General features: G+C 45.5%; 2 protein-coding genes across 4 annotated transcripts; one reads left to right on the top strand and one right to left on the bottom strand.

Annotated features, from left to right (window-relative positions):
• Window positions 1-593: 593 nt before the first annotated feature.
• Window positions 594-3,234, bottom strand: LOC131269438 (B-cell CLL/lymphoma 7 protein family member A). The gene is made up of 2 exons (XM_058271792.1): window positions 1,815-3,234; window positions 594-1,592 (listed from the first exon to the last, which is right to left on the bottom strand). The coding sequence occupies exons 1-2, from the start codon at window positions 2,362-2,364 to the stop codon at window positions 1,474-1,476; spliced, it is 669 nt and encodes a 222-aa protein (XP_058127775.1). The 5' UTR covers window positions 2,365-3,234; the 3' UTR covers window positions 594-1,473.
• Window positions 3,235-4,009: 775 nt separating this feature from the next.
• Window positions 4,010-20,211, top strand: LOC131269417 (palmitoyltransferase ZDHHC8-like). 3 transcript variants are annotated; one of them, XM_058271767.1, is made up of 10 exons: window positions 4,010-4,387; window positions 6,136-6,671; window positions 7,106-7,227; window positions 7,309-7,466; window positions 7,548-7,723; window positions 7,804-7,998; window positions 8,084-8,399; window positions 12,678-13,138; window positions 16,289-16,370; window positions 16,425-20,211. In XM_058271767.1, exons 2-10 carry the CDS (start codon window positions 6,580-6,582, stop codon window positions 17,457-17,459), a joined length of 2,637 nt encoding a protein of 878 aa, XP_058127750.1. In that variant the 5' UTR covers window positions 4,010-4,387; window positions 6,136-6,579; the 3' UTR covers window positions 17,460-20,211. The 3 variants fall into 3 exon arrangements, with proteins under 3 accessions (XP_058127750.1, XP_058127749.1, XP_058127748.1); XM_058271766.1 differs by having other exon boundaries at window positions 8,084-8,330; window positions 16,289-20,211; XM_058271765.1 differs by having other exon boundaries at window positions 16,289-20,211.
• Window positions 20,212-20,837: the final 626 nt, after the last annotated feature.

The raw sequence follows: 20,837 nt of genomic DNA, 5'->3' as shown, positions 1-20,837 counted from the left end.
AACGATAAAAGCGAACGCTTCGGTTTCATTGAACCTGGATGATACATTTCAAAAGTTTAAGATGAACCAACCTGTCTAAGAAGATGCAAGATTGTTTTGAGGAAAATCTTTTCGAGTATTTTGCAGAGCGTGGTCGTGGCAAGGAATACCGGGAGTTGGTTTGTGCCGTTGTTTCATTATGATGTTTTTTTCCTTTAGCTAAAGCTGATAGAAGACGAATGCTGAATTTCACTGCAATATTTCGATCCCTAATCACTCTTATTGGATCAGTGCAATGTTGCAGTGAAATACGCATAGAAATATTGCAAGTCGTTCACATTTATGCGGTTGAGTATTAACTGATTGGAGTACAAGTATTCTCTATTTAAACGGTAATCATGCAGTTTGCAGTAGGGGAAAGTTGCATCCCCCTAACCGTTTCCATGGTTTTTGTCGATTTCATTCAATTCCTTCTGTTTTCCATATTTTCCGGTTCCCATGATTCGTTCATTTGGTTAACACTCCAACTCTTTTCGCTTTCGCTGGGACTCGGGGAAGATTGGAGAGGTTGGAGGGGATTTTATGCCAGCCTACCTAATTTCAGGTTGCTCATAATTCAACATCTTACTATAAAAACTCATCGTGCACACTATTCTCCTCGCCCCTTTCGGGCTCTTTCACGATATCCGTTACTGCCGTATTGTTTTTTACAATTGAAAATGCAAATCTCCTTCTTCCTCCCGGGCGCCTCATCACCGGCGTTCCTTCCGTTCGGATGTGCTGCCGGTTTATGCCAAACTTCGACCGTCCACTATGGCGTAGTCGATCACTATTATCTCGAGCTGGTACGCGAAACATAAAAAAAAACCTGATACGAAAAATAACTTTACACATTACAACCTACGTTTTAAGCCAAACAAATAATATCTGGATCTATAAAAAAAAATCATACATAATGTAACCTACGTTAATCAAGGTAAAAGAAAACTAAGGAAAAGCTTACTCTTACACTCTAAGTTCTATGTGTCTATCGCTTCACCGTCGTGTCGTGGTACCTCTGCAAAGTAGTGGAATTAATTCGCTTTCTAATGCATCCTGTTTTGTACATATAATTTCCTCGCAAGAATGGTTTTTGTTTTGTGCCTCGTGCTGTGACTTGCAATAGAGTTCCTATACAGCTCTTTTCGCAACCTGCTTCCCCTTCCCGTATAGTCTTGGTACATCAAAGTTTGGGTTGGCGTCGTTCATTGCGCGATCTTGACGCTGTTAATGAGAGTATCCATTTTATCCTCGCTACAGGGCACTGCGAGACTGGAACCGGAAATGTAACACACTTTGGCGAGCATGGTTGATTGCGGTGGCATGATGGGAATTGGTTGATCCGTCGAGAGCGTTGTGTGTTGTTTTGCAGTAAGCAAACTAAAGCAGGATGCCGACGATGACGACGATGAAGTACGCAGCACGGTGGCGATTTGAGAACAGCAGTCGCTTGTTCTACTCTGTTTTCATCCGTTTTGGCTGCGCGCTGTCGCTACCCTGCGAGTTCGAGTCCTCCGAGAACATGTTGGACACAAAGTCGGTGGCGCCCTGCGAGTCGCTCACGATGGAGAAACCTAAACCGACCGTGGAAAAGGAAAAGCATAGAACAAACAAGCGGTTAATGCTAGACTTTGGTTTCAATGCGATACAATTTGTGCAACGAGAACGAGCAGCTTAGAAAATGAGTTAAATAAGAAAAGAGTGAACTATAAAGATTACAGCTAAGCAAGGAAACAGTTTCTTTTTGATTCCGTTTCTCGTTGAGCATATTGTAAGTTCCAAGCAGTGTTCCTTACAGGTATTGGAGTCCTCGGCGAGGCCGAAGTTGGAGTTGGAGTTCGAGTCCGTGCCGACATTCGGTAGTGGTTGCTTTCGGCTGCTGTTGTTTTCCTTATTTTCACTACTGTTGCTGTTACTATTGCTACTGTTGCCGTTAGCGGTGACGGAGGAGGAGGAGTTGGTGGCGTTCGTGTTGCCGTTGTTGTTGCTATTAGTGGCTCCGTTCGTGCCGCCGCCCGGTAAGGCGGCACCACTGCCATCCGCTTTACCACCACCGACAGCACCACCGGAAGAATTCGTCGTCCCCGGCGTCCCGTTGGCAGTGCCGGTCGTCGTCTTCGGCTTCTTGTCGTTGGTCGAGATCGGTACCCATTTGTAGATCTTCATCGACGTCTCGCCGATGGTGACCCACTTCTTCTCCCAGTGCCGGACGCGGTCCATCGACAGCATCAGCTTCTTCACGTCGTCCTTCTTGCTGGCGCGCGTTTCCGCGCGTACGCTTCGCGACATTGTCGAGCCGGTGCTGCTGCCACTGCTGCCCTTCTCCTTTACCACCACGCCCACCATTCGCCTCGCTGCACCCGCCGTCGACGCCGTCGTTGCTGCCGTTGCTGTCGTCGTGGTCACTAGAATCCCCTCGTCCACTGACACGCAAAGACGCCTTCGCCGATTCGGGTACAACGAGTACCGGATTGGAAGTCACCTGTTCCGTCCTAAGCAGAACAATGGTGGTCGGAGCTTCACCCGTTCTCAAACACTTGTTCCTCGCAATAGGTCCAATACGATTTTATTAGCTGTTCTTCTGAGTTGGTAGATTGCAGATAGATGAGTTGGATGCAGATTGAAAGATGGAAACTGGACGAGTTTTGTTTTTGCTGCAGCCCACTAAATCATTGCCATGGGTGATCGTGATCGGACGCAGCAGAGCTTTGCGTTTTACCATTCATTAACTGCTGGTAAAAGAGGCGATCTTCATTTCTTAAAACAACTTGTGCTCGATGACAGCCCGAGGGATTTCACTGGTGGTCGTTTACACGGGAAACGCCAACGAAGGTTCGTGATAGTTGAATCCTGCCTGCGACCCAGATGTTCAATTTTTTACTGCGCGGACTTATGGCGGCCGTCTGTGGCCCTAAAACACGTTTCAACTTTGCCTTTATATTGACGTTACCCGTTTTTCTCGTCGTTTTAATTGCTATTTGCTCTAATTTTAAAATGCAACCTTTTTCTCCGCTCGACAACACTCATTAAAATACAATGCACCACAAAAATATTCGGTAATTGTGTGTCCTGTGCGTGCGTGCGCGGCCGCTACACCGAGAAAGTCAAAGATGGAGTTTTTGCAACGGGATAATCAACATCGCAGCGTTACAGTGCTAACGCTCACCGAATCGCTCCGAAATGGTCCGCACGACGACGACAACGACGACTATGATGATGGTTCGCTGCGGTCCACAGGACGCCGGTCTCTCGCTCACTCCATGACCTGCACGTTCTTCACATTTCGCTTACTCCTGTGTGTTTTCAAGCGCAATGCACTGCCCGTGGCACCATCTGCTTGCCATGCAGTAGGGCTGCTCGTACGCACGCTTCACGCAGAACGTAGAAGCAGCCCTGCGCGTGTGCATGGAGGTGGATCATGCATACTTCGAATTTAACCAAAACAGTACCGTTACCACTAGCGAGCGGTATGTCTTTACCTAGCCAATCCACAACAGCCAATCCGCGACAGTCGCGGGACGTCAAGCATAGTTGATTAAAAGCATAAGTAAACTTAGTAAATAGCGGAATTTACTGCATTATTATTCATTCATATAAGTAAAATACCAGCTAAGGATTAAGAGCGTTTTTTTTTAATAGAATTTACATATTTTCAATTAGTGGTGAACATAGTAACTGCAGAACGTCGGTGTGGTGAAATTGTAACTTATCGAGATTGCTTATGAAAAAGGTATCGGAACATGTGTTTCAAGTAAGGTTTTTGTTTTTAAATTTTCGAATTTTTGCATTATGCATTGTGAAGTTGGATTTCTTTATTATACTCTTGAAATTGTCAGCCCTGCAGATTCGAAGTAACTGTCATTTATGACCACTCGACACCACTCGATGTCGAGTATAAACGCACGACTTATCCGCACATCTTTTTCGCTGACCTCGAGCACTGAGAAATTGGTCGATCCGCCGTCCAATCCGTCAGTCAGCCATTTGAAATATTCTTCACTGGTGTAGTGGTTGTTCGCAGAAAAAATCCCGTGGCCCGTGTGTTTCGAACGTCATTTTCGGCGACGGTGTGGGCTGGCAAGAAAACTGGCGAATAGTTAAGCTAGTTAGAAACTGTGGACAAGTTAGGAATCGCGAGTGCGCGTGTAGTTTATTTTCCTTCCTCCGCGAACCACCGTGACGTGATTGGTAAAAGCGGGGCCCTCCTGCTGCAGATACTGGGACTTCCTCCAGCTTAGTTGCCGTCCACATCACAACAGTATAGTAATCCGCGGGGCCCCGTCCGAGGTCAACGATGGACCATTCGCACACGTTCTTCGCACGCACGAGTAAAACAAAGTGAAATAGTCGCAGCTAGCTCCAGTTTACGGTGAGATTTGATTATAATGGCGATAGAAGGAAAATAAATAAACGGCTTGTGTTACATTGACCCTGGTTGCCGTGCAAAAACCCCAGATAATCACCGCGTGACGAAACGGCAGACCGATAAAGGGACCGAGTGTTTGCATATGTGTCTTATCCGTAACTACCGCGTTGAGGTAGGGTTGTCGGATTTCGGATGAAAGAGGGTGTTGGTTGCGGTTGGAAAAACGGAACAGGAAGTCGTCCCAGAGCGATAAGTCTGGAAAAAGTACATTCCAAGATAGTTTACCCACACACGCACACACATACGCGTGCTACATGCACAGGCCCTGGAAACGAAACTGGGCAAAGTGGCTCGTAAAAGTCGAGAAGGACTCTGTGGTGTGTGCTGTTTTGCGGGAAAGCAGAAGGAAAAGGAAAAGAATAAAAAATAATGCCCCGTGCAACAACCACTGTGCCCCAGTAGGCATAGCAATTTTCCTGAAAAGGCTTCGACTCTTGAGTCAGTCGGTCGGAAAAACAGGGCGAAAAAAACGGGAGAGAGAGTAGCGGAGCGAAAGAGAACGTCACGGCCCGACGACGGCACGGCTGTCCATCTAATCAACCAAAAGTCTTCCTTCGCCCCTTGAGAAAATAAGAGGCAGCACCGTCAATGATACCTCTTCGCAACCGCCCGATGGGTGTGTACCGAAAAGAAATATGAAATGGACGTAAAAAAGACGGACGAGTCAAAAAAAGGAAAATATATGCGCGCACACACACACATGATTCGACCGCGGAAAGCGCACCGCTGCTTTTCTTACTCTCTTCTGGCCCTTTTTACTTCATCGCTCTTTATCTCTCCGAGCCGTATTTCTATCGACCGATTGCAAAACCTCGTCTAAACAATCCCTGCCCTGCTTTTCGTCGCTTGAATTTTCCTCGACAAAGGGCCATACACCTGTGGGCCGTGTGGGGGTGGAAGGATCCGGTTCGGTTTGGCGACCTGTAGGACTCATTGGTAGGGACGAGGGCGGAGGTCATACGCCAGGCAGAAGATGCTCACCAGTGCCAAGGAAACGAACCGTGTGCCATATTGCCGCTGTCCGCCGTGGGAAAAGATGTAGGCACTCGGGCGTGTGAGCTTGCGCCTGTTTTTCCCTTGGTCCCTCATGTACTAGTGTGCGTGTCCGTTAGCTGATGACCGCGTTAGAAGGGTGTTTTTCTTGATCTCTACCTCGTAGGCCTCCATCCCCATCCCCACACGCATTCAGATACCCTCCACAATCACTGGGTTTCTTTATCGGAATTGAATTAAAAATTCGCCCTTTAAAAGGAAAGAGCGTAGCAGCGCAGCAGTGGATGTCATGTATGGTGCTGTCAGCAAACCCGTTACGGCATTGGGAAAGCTGGATTTTTTAATGTACTTTAAAAACCTCCCCCCTCTCTAAAAGTTAAACGCATGTTCCGCGAAAAAAGGGTGCGTGCGGTCGTCTGTTCGTGGAAATTACCGGCTTTCATGTGGCAAACAGAGCATCAATAAATACTCGTAATGTAGATTGTTTGAGACTCCATATGTGGACAGGACCAGCTACTTATCGAACATTGCATGTTCGGAAAAAGGGCAGCCTGCAAAAACGGTGTTAAGTCTTCATGTCGCGTACACTTGCCTACTACCAGCTATAGAAGTATATCCGTTACGCGACCGTCACTATCAGCTACTTTGCCTACTGCCGCCAAGCCATCTCCTTACTTTCCTTTCTCTCTTTACTACAGATTTACTTCTTCCGTGGTGCGCAATCTACTCTGCCGACCATTAAATGTAGATGCAGTCTTGCTTCCAACGGCAAGGGACACGGAGTCACGAACTGCTTAAAAATCGAGCCGTGTTAACGCTAGTGGCGATCTGCGACCAGAAGCGTTAACGCCGGATCCTTGTACGAAATTCGTTCTGCATCGAAAGAAAATTCCCCGGCCAGCTGCTGCACAAACAATCAATCGACAACTTCTCATCAATCAAAAACAGAGACAAGCACATCGAGCGGGTGGCCGGTTTAGGAATTTCATGCAGCGAAGGGCGAACGGAACGAACGAAAAGAAAACCTGTCACAACCAACCTGCAACGACGAGTCAACAACACGGCGCGCCATTGCCAAGTCATCGCTAGTGACACACCGATCGTCGCCGGACGGTCATTTCTAGCCGAGCCAGGGTGTGAAAATGCCGAAATGTGACGTTAAAACTCGATACATCCCAGCCACTTTCGCCTGGACGCTGCTGCTCAGCACCACATTCCTGTTCTTTTGGTACCCGTGAGTAGCTCCCCTTCGCTGGAGGATTCTTTTCTATTCTGCTGGAAGTGATTCTTCCAATATATCTTTTTTCATGTTTCCCAGAACTGTTATAGGTAGATTATAGGTTTCAGTTTTAGCGCAACAAATTTTTCGAAAAAAAAACAAAAAACTGGCAAAATCTTAAAACGCTTTGATCTTCGCACTATACGTTACTGACTAACTATAAATGACAGGTTTTAATTTGGAGCTTACTTTTTCGATTAAATTCACATAGTTTTGCAATCAATGTTTTCCCCTTGTGAATAAGGACATAAAGTGCATAATAGAGAGAATGAGAAAAAAATTTATTTGATTGCACTTCACTAAGAATTCGTGTGAGGCAACAAAGCCTTTGTTCCAAGCGATTCATCAACCCAGACTTGTATTAATTGCTTTTTATGTACCACTTACAGATGTCGCCAGTTCTACATTCATCGCCATCCATGGGTGCCAGTGTGTCAGGCCGTTATCACATTCTTCGTCATCGCCAACTTTACGCTGGCGACGTTCATGGATCCGGGCGTGATACCAAAGGGTAAGGAGATGTTTCCACCGAGAGAAAGTAAATCAGAGATCAGCGTCTATAGCTATCGCGTTTTCCTCTTTTTGTTTGCAGCTCCACCAGACGAGGATCGGGAGGATGAGTTTCGTGCACCACTGTACAAGAATGCCGAGATCAACGGCATCACGGTGCGCATGAAATGGTGTGTCACGTGTAAGTTCTACCGGCCGCCGCGCTGTTCGCACTGTTCCGTCTGCAATCACTGCATCGAGGTAAGGACGTCTAGTAAGGCGAAGACACGGGTTTCGGCTCTGATCTAAACATGCTCTCTTTTGGAATATCCCAAACCAAAGACGTTCGACCATCACTGTCCCTGGGTGAACAACTGCATCGGGCGGCGGAACTATCGATTTTTCTTCTTCTTCCTCATCTCGCTGTCGGTGCACATGCTGAGCATTTTCTCCCTGTCGCTCGTCTACGTGCTGCAGAAGGAGAAGGATAAGCTGACCGAGGTGGAACCGATCGTGGCGTAGGTATCGTTTAATTACTTTCTGAGGTGGGGATAGCTAGTTTTGACGGTTGCCTATCTTGTCTTGTTTCCCATTCCAGCATGATCTTGATGGCCATTGTGACGCTACTCGCCATACCCATCTTCGGTCTGACCGGATTTCACATGGTTTTAGTGTCCCGCGGGCGCACCACCAACGAACAGGTGACCGGCAAGTTCAAGGGAGGTTATAATCCGTTCTCGCGCCGCTGCTGGAGCAACTGCTGCTACACGCAATGCGGACCACAGTTTCCGAGGTGAGTGAAGATTCGTGATATCAGTGACAGTATCAGTAGCTTACTTGACTCGCCTTCTCAATTTACCCGCTTACTTCCTTTTTAGCCTCCTCAAACCGCAAAAGTATGTGGCTCGCCGCTCGAACAAGGACAACCAACCGATTAGCACCATCACCAACGACGGTGGTCCCGGTGGCGGCAGTGGTGGTGACGCTAGTGGTTCGGGCAGGCGCCATTTGCCCCCGGGGGGCTCGCAACAGCAGCAGCAGCACCCACAGCAGCAGCTCCAGCAGCAGCAGCAACAGGCACTCAGTCAGGGTGGTGGCATCTACGATAATAACCGACACACGCAGGTAAAAACCTATATGGATCATGGCAATGGTCACGGTATACGTACAGTTGGATCCAGTCATTACAGTAAGGTGCGTAGAATGTTTGGTTCTGTTTATCTTTATCCTCTATGTATATGTCCTATTTTTATTTGATGCCTTTGTTTTCCGTTAGACGAAACCATGTTATTCTCTTCCTTCACTATCCTGTTGTCTATGTTCTTTATCTTTTATTCTACACTCGGACTCGACTGTTTTCTCTCTTACTATTTTGATCACACCCCTTTGCCGGCATACCGAAGGGATACATTGTCCATATTCTGTACAAATTAATGAAAATTGCTTCGATCGTTGACATCACTTTTTTCGCTAAAAAGCCTGACCTTGAATCTACCTTAAAGCATAAACAAATTGCACCTCACAAGCACAAAAGCGACAAGCGGTCCTATAAATCATTGGCTGTGAATTTTTTCTACACCTCGCGACCCAGTTTTTCTTTATTATTCTAATAAAAACCTTTCCAACGATTCCTTTGTTCAATATTTCCCACTGTGTACATGGTTTGCAGTTTAGTTTCCCGTTTTTAGTTTAAATTGTATTCCTTTTTTATTACTTAGCGTTATTGTTTTGTTTGATTGTGATTCGTTTCTTAAATCATGTATTATTTTTTTCTTTTTGCCCACCAAACCCCGATCACTACTACCCCGGCTTCCATTCCTTACCACAACCACCACCTCCCAACATCACATCCACAAACATATTTCTCTGCAAACGCGTCAAATGCAGATGACAGAACGTTAGTTTGTGAATGAAAAGCAATGCGAAAGGTGCTAGGACTCCTTATTCGAAGTTACGTCTGTGCGAGTGTTTTTAAGCTTATTTTCTTTGCCGTTTCAGCAAGAAAAGATAACGTCAGTGTACAGTGTTTATCTTAAAAATCAGATAACTTTGCGCTTTGCGGTTTTATATAGAAAATATTGATTGGTTTTGAAAATAACGAACATTGAGACCGTGTTCTCTGAAGATCTTGGGCTGCCTGATAGATTTATAGATCGAAGCAGTTGGGATTGTTAAAATTCGTTGATTATCTTTTTCCGCGTTGCGATTCGTTGGACGGAAGCACACTAGCAAGTCAATCATTCTCATTAACCATAGAAATCCACACAGGATCATGATCGTCCGTATCTCTTTATCCGACTTGTGACGATACAATCAAACGTTCCACGAATGCGGTAGATTGATATTTGGCGTTCTTTAACACGGGTAGATAGTTAGAGTACTAAAATGCGCTGTCGTATGTAGAATAAGGTTATTATAGGTAAAATTTCAATTATACAAGCGCGTAGTTGACACGATTCATTGATCAAAACTAGTGGCAGTTATTGTCGAAGCATAGTGGATTTAGCAAAGTAGAATATGCTATAGGAAAGGAACCCCGACAGTTAAGAGAGATCCGGAATGGTTTTGAAACAGTTGTACCATACTTCGTTACATTCCATTTAGTGTTAAAATGTTATTTTTTTAATGCTGTTCGCCCTACAAAAACAAAATAATGTTCTAAATATACATTCTTCCTTTGATCATGGACAAGCCTTCCGCAAGTGGATCACGCTTTACCACTGAAGCTATGATTTTTCTGTTTTCCTGAGACACACTCCTCGCAAAGTACTAGTTTCTTTCCAATTCCCATACCCCGTTCTTTTCTCTTTCTTACTTTATCATGCGTGAATTCTATCTTCAAACATCCTTCCGCTGCTTCTACTAATATCCTCCTCATTCCACTTGTACGCATTTGGAAGGGCGCGCATTACGTGAAGGGTGGTGGGCTCATCTAAAGTTCTAAATAAGTTTATTGATGTAATCGATTTATGTTGTTGGTGATTAGTTTTATAGCTTTATTCTTTTCTCTGATTAGATTCTACTTTAATTTTTTGTGGTATTTTGTTATGTTCTGTGGCGTTGGTTTTTAATTTTTTTTTTTTGAATTGATCATAACAGGATTCTCGAATGCACTAATTCAGTAGGTTCTCGGCCGACTTCGGTTGACAGTACATATAACACCGATACCATTTGGAAGCGATCCAACTTGAAACTCTTCTGCTCCCCAATAACAAATATGTTGTTGTCTTGCACTTTTGATTCCTTTCCACCTATCTCTCTTTCTATCGCTCCGATAATTCCCATTCCTGCCCTGCGACGCACGCCTGCGGCACACAATCCTCACCTCTCGGATTGCGCCCTACTATCATCCACTTCACCCTTTAAAGGCACTGCAGGGCATCACCGATGAGGTAAAACAAGGTTCACTTCATTCGCCTTTCCCTCGGTTTTGTGTCCTTTATTCTGCGAGCTCAATTCTGTTGTTCTGCTTTGTTCCAGCTTGCAGTTAAATTTAGTTTGGCATTATGCGGTTGTAGGAGACATATAATTTATTTTCTTGCCTCTAACGAGTAGTTTCTTTATCTCAACATCTTTAATCATGGGCTTATATATTAGCTTCTTGCTCATTACATTCTTACAAATGGCTACGCAGTTTATTTCTTGATTTACTGTAAGCTCACGCATTTGCGTATTGCATTGAAGATGTTTAGTTGCTTTCTGGGCCTAAAATCGGCATAGATGTCAAAGATATCGGTCCACCCTTCCCCATCCGGGACAATCAGTTAATCTCGAGCCGATGTAAACTTATCTTATCGAACGGTAGGAATCGGATGTTTTGTCCCTTGCCATAGTAATTCTTCTTATCAACTATTATGACTGTTCGTATGGCCACAAAATATTTCGCAAGTCAATTTGAACATTGCGCCAACCATGGGAACACGTTCCGCGCAAAAAGGCAAACGAGATACAAAACAAAAAACATATGTCTGAAGGATGGCTTTTTTATTATCACTCCCTTTGGCGGATGCAACATTTGCTTGGAGGTTCAACTTTGAGAATGAGAATTATCTTTGTTAATCCTACCAAAACATGGTCCATACCGTACTTTAGTATTTTGTGGGAAAATGTATTCTGCACACAGGATCCACCAAATGCGGAAGGTAAGTGACCCGTAAGTGTATGTCAGTTCTGTGTGGGTGCTCCGATTCCTTCCTACCCATCCAAGCGTATGCTACTACCAGTTATGTATGTCGTAATGCAATGGAGGTACACGAATGTGCATGCGAGGTTAGCAAGTACCACCATGGATTGTCTTTGAAGATGGCGTGCAATGTTTTTAAGATTCCCAGGCACTATCTTTTCAAGCAACCCGTGGAGTTGGCTGCTTGAGCACCGCTCTAGTGTGAGCACGAGCATTTACCGACGATTGCGGACATTTCGCAATTCGATAGAAGCAACACGTTTCCACTATTTGTATCTCTTGGAAAGTTACGGAATGTCGGTGGGCTCATTAAAACTTTGCACTAGCAAGTAGCTGTGGTGTGTTGTTTCCTACGTGTGAAGGGCCAAAATAATTGTTTACAAACCGAATGCAATGAAATGGAGCTCTCTGTGTGTCCTGTCGTGAATGGAAATGCAACTCGTAGCCCGTCGGCCTAAGGCTTCCCCCCTCACGGTGTGCTAATGCCCCACCCCATATATTCCAAACCGATAAACCTTACTACTTTCCTGTCGTGATGGCTCTTTGATTGGCTTGTAACTGGCTTAGCAAACGTTGACTTGCCTGTATGTGACGCTTTCCTGCTTTGTTTTTCTATTCTGTTCTCTATTCCCATAACTCTACTCCGGTCCTTTATGTGCGTGCGTGTGTGTGTGTATGCGTGTTAGTCATGCCCTTAAGTGAGATGTATTTCGGTAGTGATAGTTAACATGCAACATGAGGTGGAATCGCATACGGATTTGTTTGATTTTACTATGGTTAAAAATAAACGATCGCTCATTTTCAAAGACCTGGGAGCTGAAAATTAAGCTCGGTGAGTAACGATCGTTTGTACTGATTATAACCACCATTTATTTCGACGAAAACGATTGACAAATGCTTCCAATTCACCAAAAATTAACGCTATCCGTATACGATTCCACCTAGCGTTAATTAGATTTAAAAAAAAACAGTATACACACACACCGAACCGAAATGACAAGGCTTCGTCAGAAAGAAAGGATGTCGAGATAAATATGCTGTGGAACGGTTCAAATGATGATTGCGCGTATTTTCGCGTTTTTCTTTCTCTTTCTCTCTCTCTATCTCTTTCTCTCTCATTCCCTCCTTCGCTTCCCTCTTTTCCCTTTCACTTAAATCTTTGATGTCGATACATAACTACAAAAAATAATTAAACAAAAATTTAAAAAAAATCAAAACCAAATATCGCCCTCCCCAAAATATCCTCCTCCCCCCGACCCGTCTCCATCTTGGTGCCCCCTGGTATCTAGCTCTCACCGGGCCGTGAGTGTTCCGATATCGACATGGAACCGCAGGCCTCGCAGAGTCGCGACTGCGAGCCAACGCCACCGCTGCAGCGCCACGGTTCAAAGAGCAACTTCTTTCTACCGCCGCTAGATGGCGGAGGCGGGCAGGGTGGCAGCGGTGGGGATTCACCCCGTCAGCAGCAGCAGCAGCACATTCGCATGTACCATCCACGGCACAGTCCACATCCGCGCCAGCGTGGGCTCGATCCGTCGCGCAGCTTCACCCCGGAGGGCTTATCGCCCGATCAACCTCCTGTTGGCCCTCCGCCCATGATCACGATACAGTCCCAGCAGCAGCAGCAGCAACAGCAGCAGCAGCAGCAGCGAGGACCGGTACCGCCATCGTCCGCTACACCGACTATGCAGCAGCGAATCAAGGCGCTTGGGGTGGCAACGCCGCTCGCCATGTCCAGTCCAGTGCGAAGGTAAGTTCGTGTTTCATCTGACTTATTCGGCCACGTTTTCATTTCAGCCATCCTCATACCACTGAATGCTACCCAGGCGCCCTAGACAGTCTGACTCCTTGGTCATCAGTCGTCGAGTTCGGTATAACGAGGAATCTGAATTGTTTATTATTGTTTATTATTGTTTATTATAAAATATTCCCCGTCCGCCGCGAAGGCTTAACGAGAGCTTCATGTTCAAACACATTGTACATACAAAACGTTATAACTTAACTTTAGCGTCGAATCCTATTCTTAAATGTGCTAATAGTTATTGAAAAGTCAAAATGACTTGCTAAAGTATTGAATATTCGGATCATCGCGTTCATCGGGGCATTTGCAGCGTATTGTACTTCTAAAGATTCTAAACCTAATAGCTGGCAACGAACATTATATGGGGGTAAGGCGGTTTGATCAGGCCAATTTAGTTTCCTTATGGCATAACGTGAACATTTGAATTTGAATTGTTTAAGAATTGGGACAACAGCTATATTATGCTTTAAATCAAAGTATCTCCAGAGAGCTAATTAAGTCATTCGCCCTTCGGTGTCAAAGAGTTTGACTGTTTGGAGTACACCACTCGTATCTGTGCATTCCCGATGGACTTGGTAAAGCGTTACGCTATGTGGTAATCGCAGACAAATATTTCTATTTAACCGAACGCACCAGTTCAACATACAAACGCGTCTACAAAGCATGTTGGTACGGATTGCTGGTACTCGCGCTTATACAAAATACCAAATGCCCGATAGGTAACGCTCTGTCCATGCTCATCTTTGTGGTGCTCAAGAAAAATTGGTAGTTCAATTGTGTTTTCTCCGCGTTTGCCCACCCAACTCATCTTTAATATTCTGAATCTTCGTTTTGTTTCTCTCTTCCTTCGTAATATACTTCACCGGCCACTGTGTGGCATTCACTGTTAATGGTTGGGCTGCTTTTACTTTTGGTGGGGGTGTTTCCATCATGCTAACGGACAACGTTATAGGTGGACGTAAGGGATGGGCAACATTCGAGCTCGATCTCTGGTCTGGATCACACATTATCACTGTACAGAATTGTCGTGCGATCTCCCATCGGTTATCTGCATCATTTCCTTCCTCATTCCATACACAAAAAAACACACATACGAGGAGTTGCTATAAATACAACCAGCACGATGCGGTGTTATATTATGTCGATGAAGTATACTGTACCCCATCGCACCTAGATTTATCCTCGGCTCGGACCATTGTCGTGTTCGAAGAATATTGGCCAAATGCGTAATATCGCTCAGGAATGGACGAAATTTTTTATTTCACTCACGTGTTTGTGCACAGCGAAGCTCATATATGAAGTTTTGTGAAAAGATCAATTGCAAAATGGTAATGCGATCGGCGTTGAGACCACCCTGCACCTGTGCGGCCCGTGCTACTATTGGCTCCGAAATTGTATGACATGCAGAGACAGCAACTGTACAGTTGAAGTAGCTCCTCGCTAAGACCACCGATCCACCAATGTATCTTCGGTGCTTTCCAAAGTTGACGATGCGGAAATAAAAAACTGGAGGGCGGGGGAAAGGAAACACATGGTTAGACCTATACCTTCGACGTTTGCACGAACCCGCCTTCGCGAGCCCGGACATCCCCATCCAGAGCAGCACGTGGGTACCAACTCTTTAGCCGTTCCGTTGAATTTCACGTTACCTTGCGTTACACTTCACCCGTGCTCGAAGGGTCGCTCTGTCGTTGGCTCGTTTTTGCGTCAGTGTTTAGTTCGTTCACTTGAGTTATTTTTTTCTATTATAAATTGTACAATCATTTGTTCGCTCCATTTAAGTGGTGTTACGTTTCGGCTAGCTTTTTGGAAACGCTTTTAGCTGCGTTCTCCATTGTATTAGATTGCTAGTTGGTTCGGAATATCAGAGATATACGATTGCTCGGCAGCATCCATATTCGTTTTGACGAGTTTTGTCTACCGGTTTGAATGTTACATTTAATTGCATTATTATTCCTGTTCTTCCATTTGTTATCGTCAATTTTCCATTTTGGTTTCCCTTTTCTTATTACATTAACTAGATGTTTGTTTAGTATGTTTTGTTCTTTTGGTATGAATATTTCGCTTTGCTCTGTTAATCTTCACCACAAAAATCATTAGTGATATTTTTAATAAGCATCGTTTGTCCCTTTGGCTGCAGTGTACCGAGAGCTAGAGAAAATTGTAGCTGTCCTCATCCATCTACCCATCCAGTTGATTTTGGTTCTGTATAAGTTGGTTATTTTCACTACATGTGCTTTCTGATGGGTCAGGCTGGGCACGACAAGAGTTACGCCTAAGCGTTCCACTTTCTGCCATATGCATTCAATGTTGTTTTCTAGTACACAAGTAGCAAAGAGTTCATGCGTACTTGTTCACTGCGGCAGAACCTTCGCCTTCGCAGGCAAGTTGGCCAATTACCTATTGATACGCCTAGTGTGAGTTGCAGGTTATTATTGTATGGTTTAGTAATGCCATTATTTAATCATTAATGTTTCGTTCGTTTCAGTTTTTTTCTGTTTCTATCAGGCCAAGACTTATTAAAGTGTTGTTGAAAAAGGAATGGTTTTGAATTGTAATATTGCTTTGGATAGACAAATGTGTACAAATAGGGTGAAATATTAAATAACATTGTTATTTTATGTGATATTACATTTCACAACTGAAACTTGCTTTCAAAACTACATGGATAAGTTGCGGCCTCACTCAACCCTGTTGTTTCTCCTCACACCAATTGTATTGCGGCAAGGCAGGTGCATTAGTGTATTTGTGGTCATGCTTTATTCTCGGTACTGCCAAGTGTTGTTTGCGGCAAAAGTGAATACTTCTGGGCACGAGCGATGCCCTCATTCGCATTCCATCGTAGCGCGTATTGATGCAGTCCGTTTTAGCAACTGTTCCCCTATTCGCTGGGCGTTACTGTGTGTTCTTCGACTGTAGTACGCTCGAAAACTTGTTGGCCATTAGGTTTAAGCTTATCTCCAGGGGCGAGGATTCGGTAGGTCCCTGGAGAACTTAGTTTCTTTAGACTTTGCACAGTGACAGCGACCTGTTGCTGTCCGTTCCTACCCGTTTCGTTGTCGAGTTTGTACTAAACGAAACTTCACTGCTGCATTCTAGATCCAACCCCGGCACACCGACCCAACCGAGGAGGCCCGATTTTATCAGTGTTGGGCAGCAGCAGCAGCAGCAGCAGCAGCTCGTAGGAAGTGGTGGTATCTCGGGCAACTACTATGATTTCCCACTGCAACCACAGCAACAACAGCAACATCAGCTTGCCCCACAAACAATGGCACTCCATCAGACAACGGGTCTTCCCCCGCAACATCCATACCATCAGCAACAGCAGCAACAACAGCAGCAGCAATATCCGATGGTGCACCATAACGGAGGACTGGTCGGACCGGTTGCTCCGCAGTCCCAACAGCAGCAGCAGCAGCAGCAACAACTCCGTGGTGGCAACAACGGGCCGTCGGTCGTTTACCATCATGGTAGCCCGCAGCGGCGTTACCTCTCTGAAGGAGAGCTTGTACGGCAGGGAGCGGAGTTGTCGTACGCCCGAAACAATCAAACGTCGGATAACATCCGGGAGTTGGCAGGAAGCCCTCAGCGCGGCGTGTACCACTGGAAGGACACGTCACCCGGGTTCAGCAGTCAGCCGAACGGTGGTGTCGGCCAGCCGCCACCGCCACCCCCCGGCGTTTCGGTTTATCAGAACACTCCCAGTCCCACTGCCCCCCAGCAGCAGCAGCAGCAGCAACAACTTCATCACCAACAACAGCAGCAACAGCAGCCACAACAAATGGCCCAATCTATGGCTCCGTTTGGAACGGTCAGTGCCGCCCGCTACCAGCTGCAGCAGCAGCAGCAACAGAACAGTCTCTCTGGTGGCACTGCTGGTGGCATCGGGGGATACCATCCGGCCCTGCGTGGAGGAGTGCCCGTCTTTCCACCCCAACCACCTCCCCAATCGGCACTACAACAGCAGCAGCAACAACAACAGTCTACCACCGGACCGCAGGCACCATCACCCTCGATTAAACGCAAAGCAACCCCGACCAGGCCCATGTCCTTTGTTCGTGCTCTCGAAATGACCGACTCGATGGAGATGTCGGCAGCGACAGCCGGCGAGAATAATGTAGGCCAGAACGCTAGTGGTGTGTCTGTCGGTGGCGTTCCGGGGCAAGCCGCAGGGCCCGGCGGTGGCGGTGGCTTGCGAGGAGGCAACACTACCAGCCCGCCGGACCAGCGCGCCAGTGTGTACGATATGAACTACGAGATTTCAGTGTAGAAGCACTACGCGAGCGCAATGGCGATATGCGGTAGTAACACTAGAAACTAATTGTAACGCAACGCACCCTTCCTGACAAAACCCTACCCAGCAAAAACCGCCGGGCTGCTTGAGGAGTGCTCTATGTTTAACGGACCGGGAAGAAGGTTGCTGGGACGGTTTAGGACACGACCATACCCTGCAACCTCTCCTCGAGCGGAGAAAAGCCAACCACTAGGGTATAGGGTTAGGTTCGATGTGTCGCACTACTAGATCCCACATCCTTTTCCCATCTCGGATGGGTAAAACGTGTGCTTATGCTATGCGCCTCGTGCTTGTGCATCTGGGTGGATGTGTGTGTTTGTGTGCGTGCGCGCGTGTATGAGTGAGTGTGTGTGTGTGTACTTTACCGTACGCTACAGGAGTAGAGTAATATGAAGCAACTTCCAAGCATCGATTCAATCCCTAATCTTCGCCGGATCGTCAGTACAAACATGGGAACGATTCGTACAACACCAACCCCCACACCCACAGCCACACACATATACATCCATCCACATTTGCTGCTGCGAATACGGTATAGTCCTTTCCCACGATCAACTGGCTGTTGCGTTACGAGTTGCGCTCTCGAATCCGATCTCTCAAAGCTCGAATGCGTGTCTGGCATAGTGTACAGATTAATAGTATTTTTCTTTTGTCACTTCTATATAGCAGGCATGCAAAATCTTCGTCAGCTTTACATTTTTCTAGGTCTACTTTGGGAAAAAAGTATATCTATAGCTTTTGCTTTTTCGCGGTTTGTTGTGATTCGATTGTGTACCGACCTTTATTTATGGTCTTCCTATTTTTTGTTTGCTAATGATAGATAGGAAAGTAAGCGGGGTGCTTTGCACACATCACACGCAGAAACAATGAATGCGAGCAGGCCAGGAACCAGTCTTTAGCAATTATTTATATTTATACACGAATGCATTACTTCCGTCACGGCTGCACGTATCCGTGCATCTATATTTACGGGCCGTAGATAATCGTTGTTATCTAGTGGTTAGGCATATATCTGGCGAAGGCAAACACAGGACACACATTTGTTCGGTTCTTCGCACGAAGTATTCACGTCCCCTTATTCCCTTTTTAACATTTTTTTATCAACTAAGGTTTAAGTTCGATGGCATTTTTCTCCTAGCTCTTTTCGGTTAGCCCGATATCCTGAATGCCTTTCAACACCCACTCGTCTCTTAACCCGCCGTCCAACAGAGCCCACTGTGCAAGCGGTTCTTCCGGGGTTCGCCTGGGCTAGGAGGAATCTATTTTTCTCGGGGTTTTTGACAAGGCCTCTTGCATCCTTTCCATGGTTTAAAGAAAGATAAAACATAACGTTTACTAATCAAAGTAACCTGCTGTTCGAATAGAATCATATGTTGTTCGAATATAATCATATGTTGTACGCGGATAAACATACTGATAAGGGATTAGCTTTAGAAAGCTAGAAGCCAGGATCCTTCGTTCTTCATTGTAATGCCCAGTAGCGGTCAGGCAGAAAAGAAAATGGGAACAATTAGACTGTATCCAAAGCATGAGTCGAGGACAGCAGTAATCCGCATCAGCTCGCTTCCTAACCCTGCACAACCTTTTCTCATGCTCATTCGTGGATGTTCTCGCGTGCGTAGCCAAGCTACACCAAACACACTCATACACAAACGCCCACATAAGTATGAATACGTTCGAAAATGTATTTTGTAATTATTTGTTGGTGCGCGCAATTAATGAAGGCAAAGATTCGGAGATTTCTGGCGCACTGGCAACCACATGAACGACAGGACGCTACTAGCTGCCTGTTGTGTATAGGAAACAATCGTTAGCAAGGCGACATCGAATTAGGGGAGGTGTATGAAAGTGTATGAAAAAGAAACATAAATATTGATAATGATGATTTGTTAATGTACATAGATGAAGAAAGTAATACAAAACCCACAAAAACAGACCCTCGAACATTGATACACACACACACACGATCTGGGAGCTTCGTGTCAATGTATAAGAAGCGGTTATGGAGCAGAAAAACTGAACTCCTTTTTGGTACGAAAACCCTATAGGCATTTTTTGTGGCACTGCTATTAGTTTCCTATTCTCCCCATCAAGACAAGAAACTGCACCGTCCACCCCGCAAGGGTGTGGGATACCTGTAAACTGTTATCTGCATTTTCTTGAGTTTCTTCTGTCGGTTGCCTCTGTACGGCTCGTGTATAGTGTTTGCTTTTACTCCAGGACTGATGAAACATATAGAGGTGTAAAAGATTAAATTAACAAAACAAAAAACCAACAAAAAAACAAAGATAAAACATACACACAAACCAAACATACGGAAACACGTATTATGGCGGAAAGCAGAGTAATGAATGGATCAATTAGTTTTCGCGTTTTAATTCGACCACTTGATGGCCGAATGGAAGAGGCTCTCAGAGTAGGACGATATTAAACGGCCGCATGCTGCCGGCAAAAGACGGAAAGCGTGGCTCAGGGACATCTACTATCTATCATTACCAACACTACCGCCATCGCCACCGCCGACCGCCACTGCGTTGTTCGTTGTCAGTTCCGGAATGTGGGTAGAGGTGGTTTTTGCTAGCACGGCGAGATAGAATTTAGAGGGCTTGTGTGTTGAAGCCCCATCTCACTGTTAGGTGGGATGGGGGAAGGGTTAGGACGCTAAAAAAATGATGAAAAAAAAAGAAAAAAAAAACCAAAACCAATCTTACAACAAATTTACTAACCAGCTGATGATGTAAAAGGCGATCAGTTCTATGTGGGGTTTCCTTTTGTAATGTATAAAAGAAAAGAAGGAGTACGGTATCAAATCAATGTCACCCTAGCGAAAGTTAAACATACTTACAAATACACATACACATACACACACATACACACACACAGATACATACAAACACCCACATTTTTTCACTACAAGCAGATAGTAAAGAAGATAGAATAAGTGCGCTGCTCCGTGTGGCCACGTTGGCCAAGTTTGGAGACAACATTACGATCTCGGCATTGGCCAGACGTGTGTAAGTTTTTCAGTGTGCATACCAGTGGGGGTGGGGTATGGGGTTGTGTGTGCTGGAACTAAGGGGGGGAGGGGGGGGGGGGGGAGTAGGAGAAGGTGTGCAAAAACTGTTTGGATTGTAGCAGACCGGTCCAGGTGTCCCGGGGGTTTGAGCGGGCGGGACTGGGTTAGAACGCAGCCGAGAATGTTTTACTCGAACTGAGTTATTATTTGTGTCAAATAAAGAAAAGAAATCGAATGAGAAAAAAATGGAATAAAATTATATAAAATTGTATTGAAGCTGGTTGTGAGCTTTTATTCTAAGTTAATGTATTATATACGCCAGTTAGATGTACATAGAG

This window comes from Anopheles coustani, chromosome X (genome assembly GCF_943734705.1).
Source record: "Anopheles coustani chromosome X, idAnoCousDA_361_x.2, whole genome shotgun sequence".
NCBI classification, from domain to species: domain Eukaryota; kingdom Metazoa; phylum Arthropoda; class Insecta; order Diptera; family Culicidae; genus Anopheles; species Anopheles coustani.
This window is presented reverse-complemented; position numbering and strand designations above follow the sequence as displayed.

Excerpts from the sequence above, each read along its gene's own strand:
- LOC131269438 (XM_058271792.1), bottom strand. The coding sequence starts at position 2,364 with ATGGTGGGCGTGGTGGTAAAGGAGAAGGGCAGCAGTGGCAGCAGCACC. Across the intron at positions 1,593-1,814 it reads CGCCGAGGACTCCAATACCT|GTTTCTCCATCGTGAGCGAC; the intron begins GTAAGGAACACT and ends CGGTCGGTTTAG.
- LOC131269417 (XM_058271765.1), top strand. The coding sequence starts at position 6,580 with ATGCCGAAATGTGACGTTAAAACTCGATACATCCCAGCCACTTTCGCC. Across the intron at positions 6,672-7,105 it reads TTCCTGTTCTTTTGGTACCC|ATGTCGCCAGTTCTACATTC; the intron begins GTGAGTAGCTCC and ends TACCACTTACAG. Across the intron at positions 7,724-7,803 it reads GAGGTGGAACCGATCGTGGC|CATGATCTTGATGGCCATTG; the intron begins GTAGGTATCGTT and ends TTCCCATTCCAG.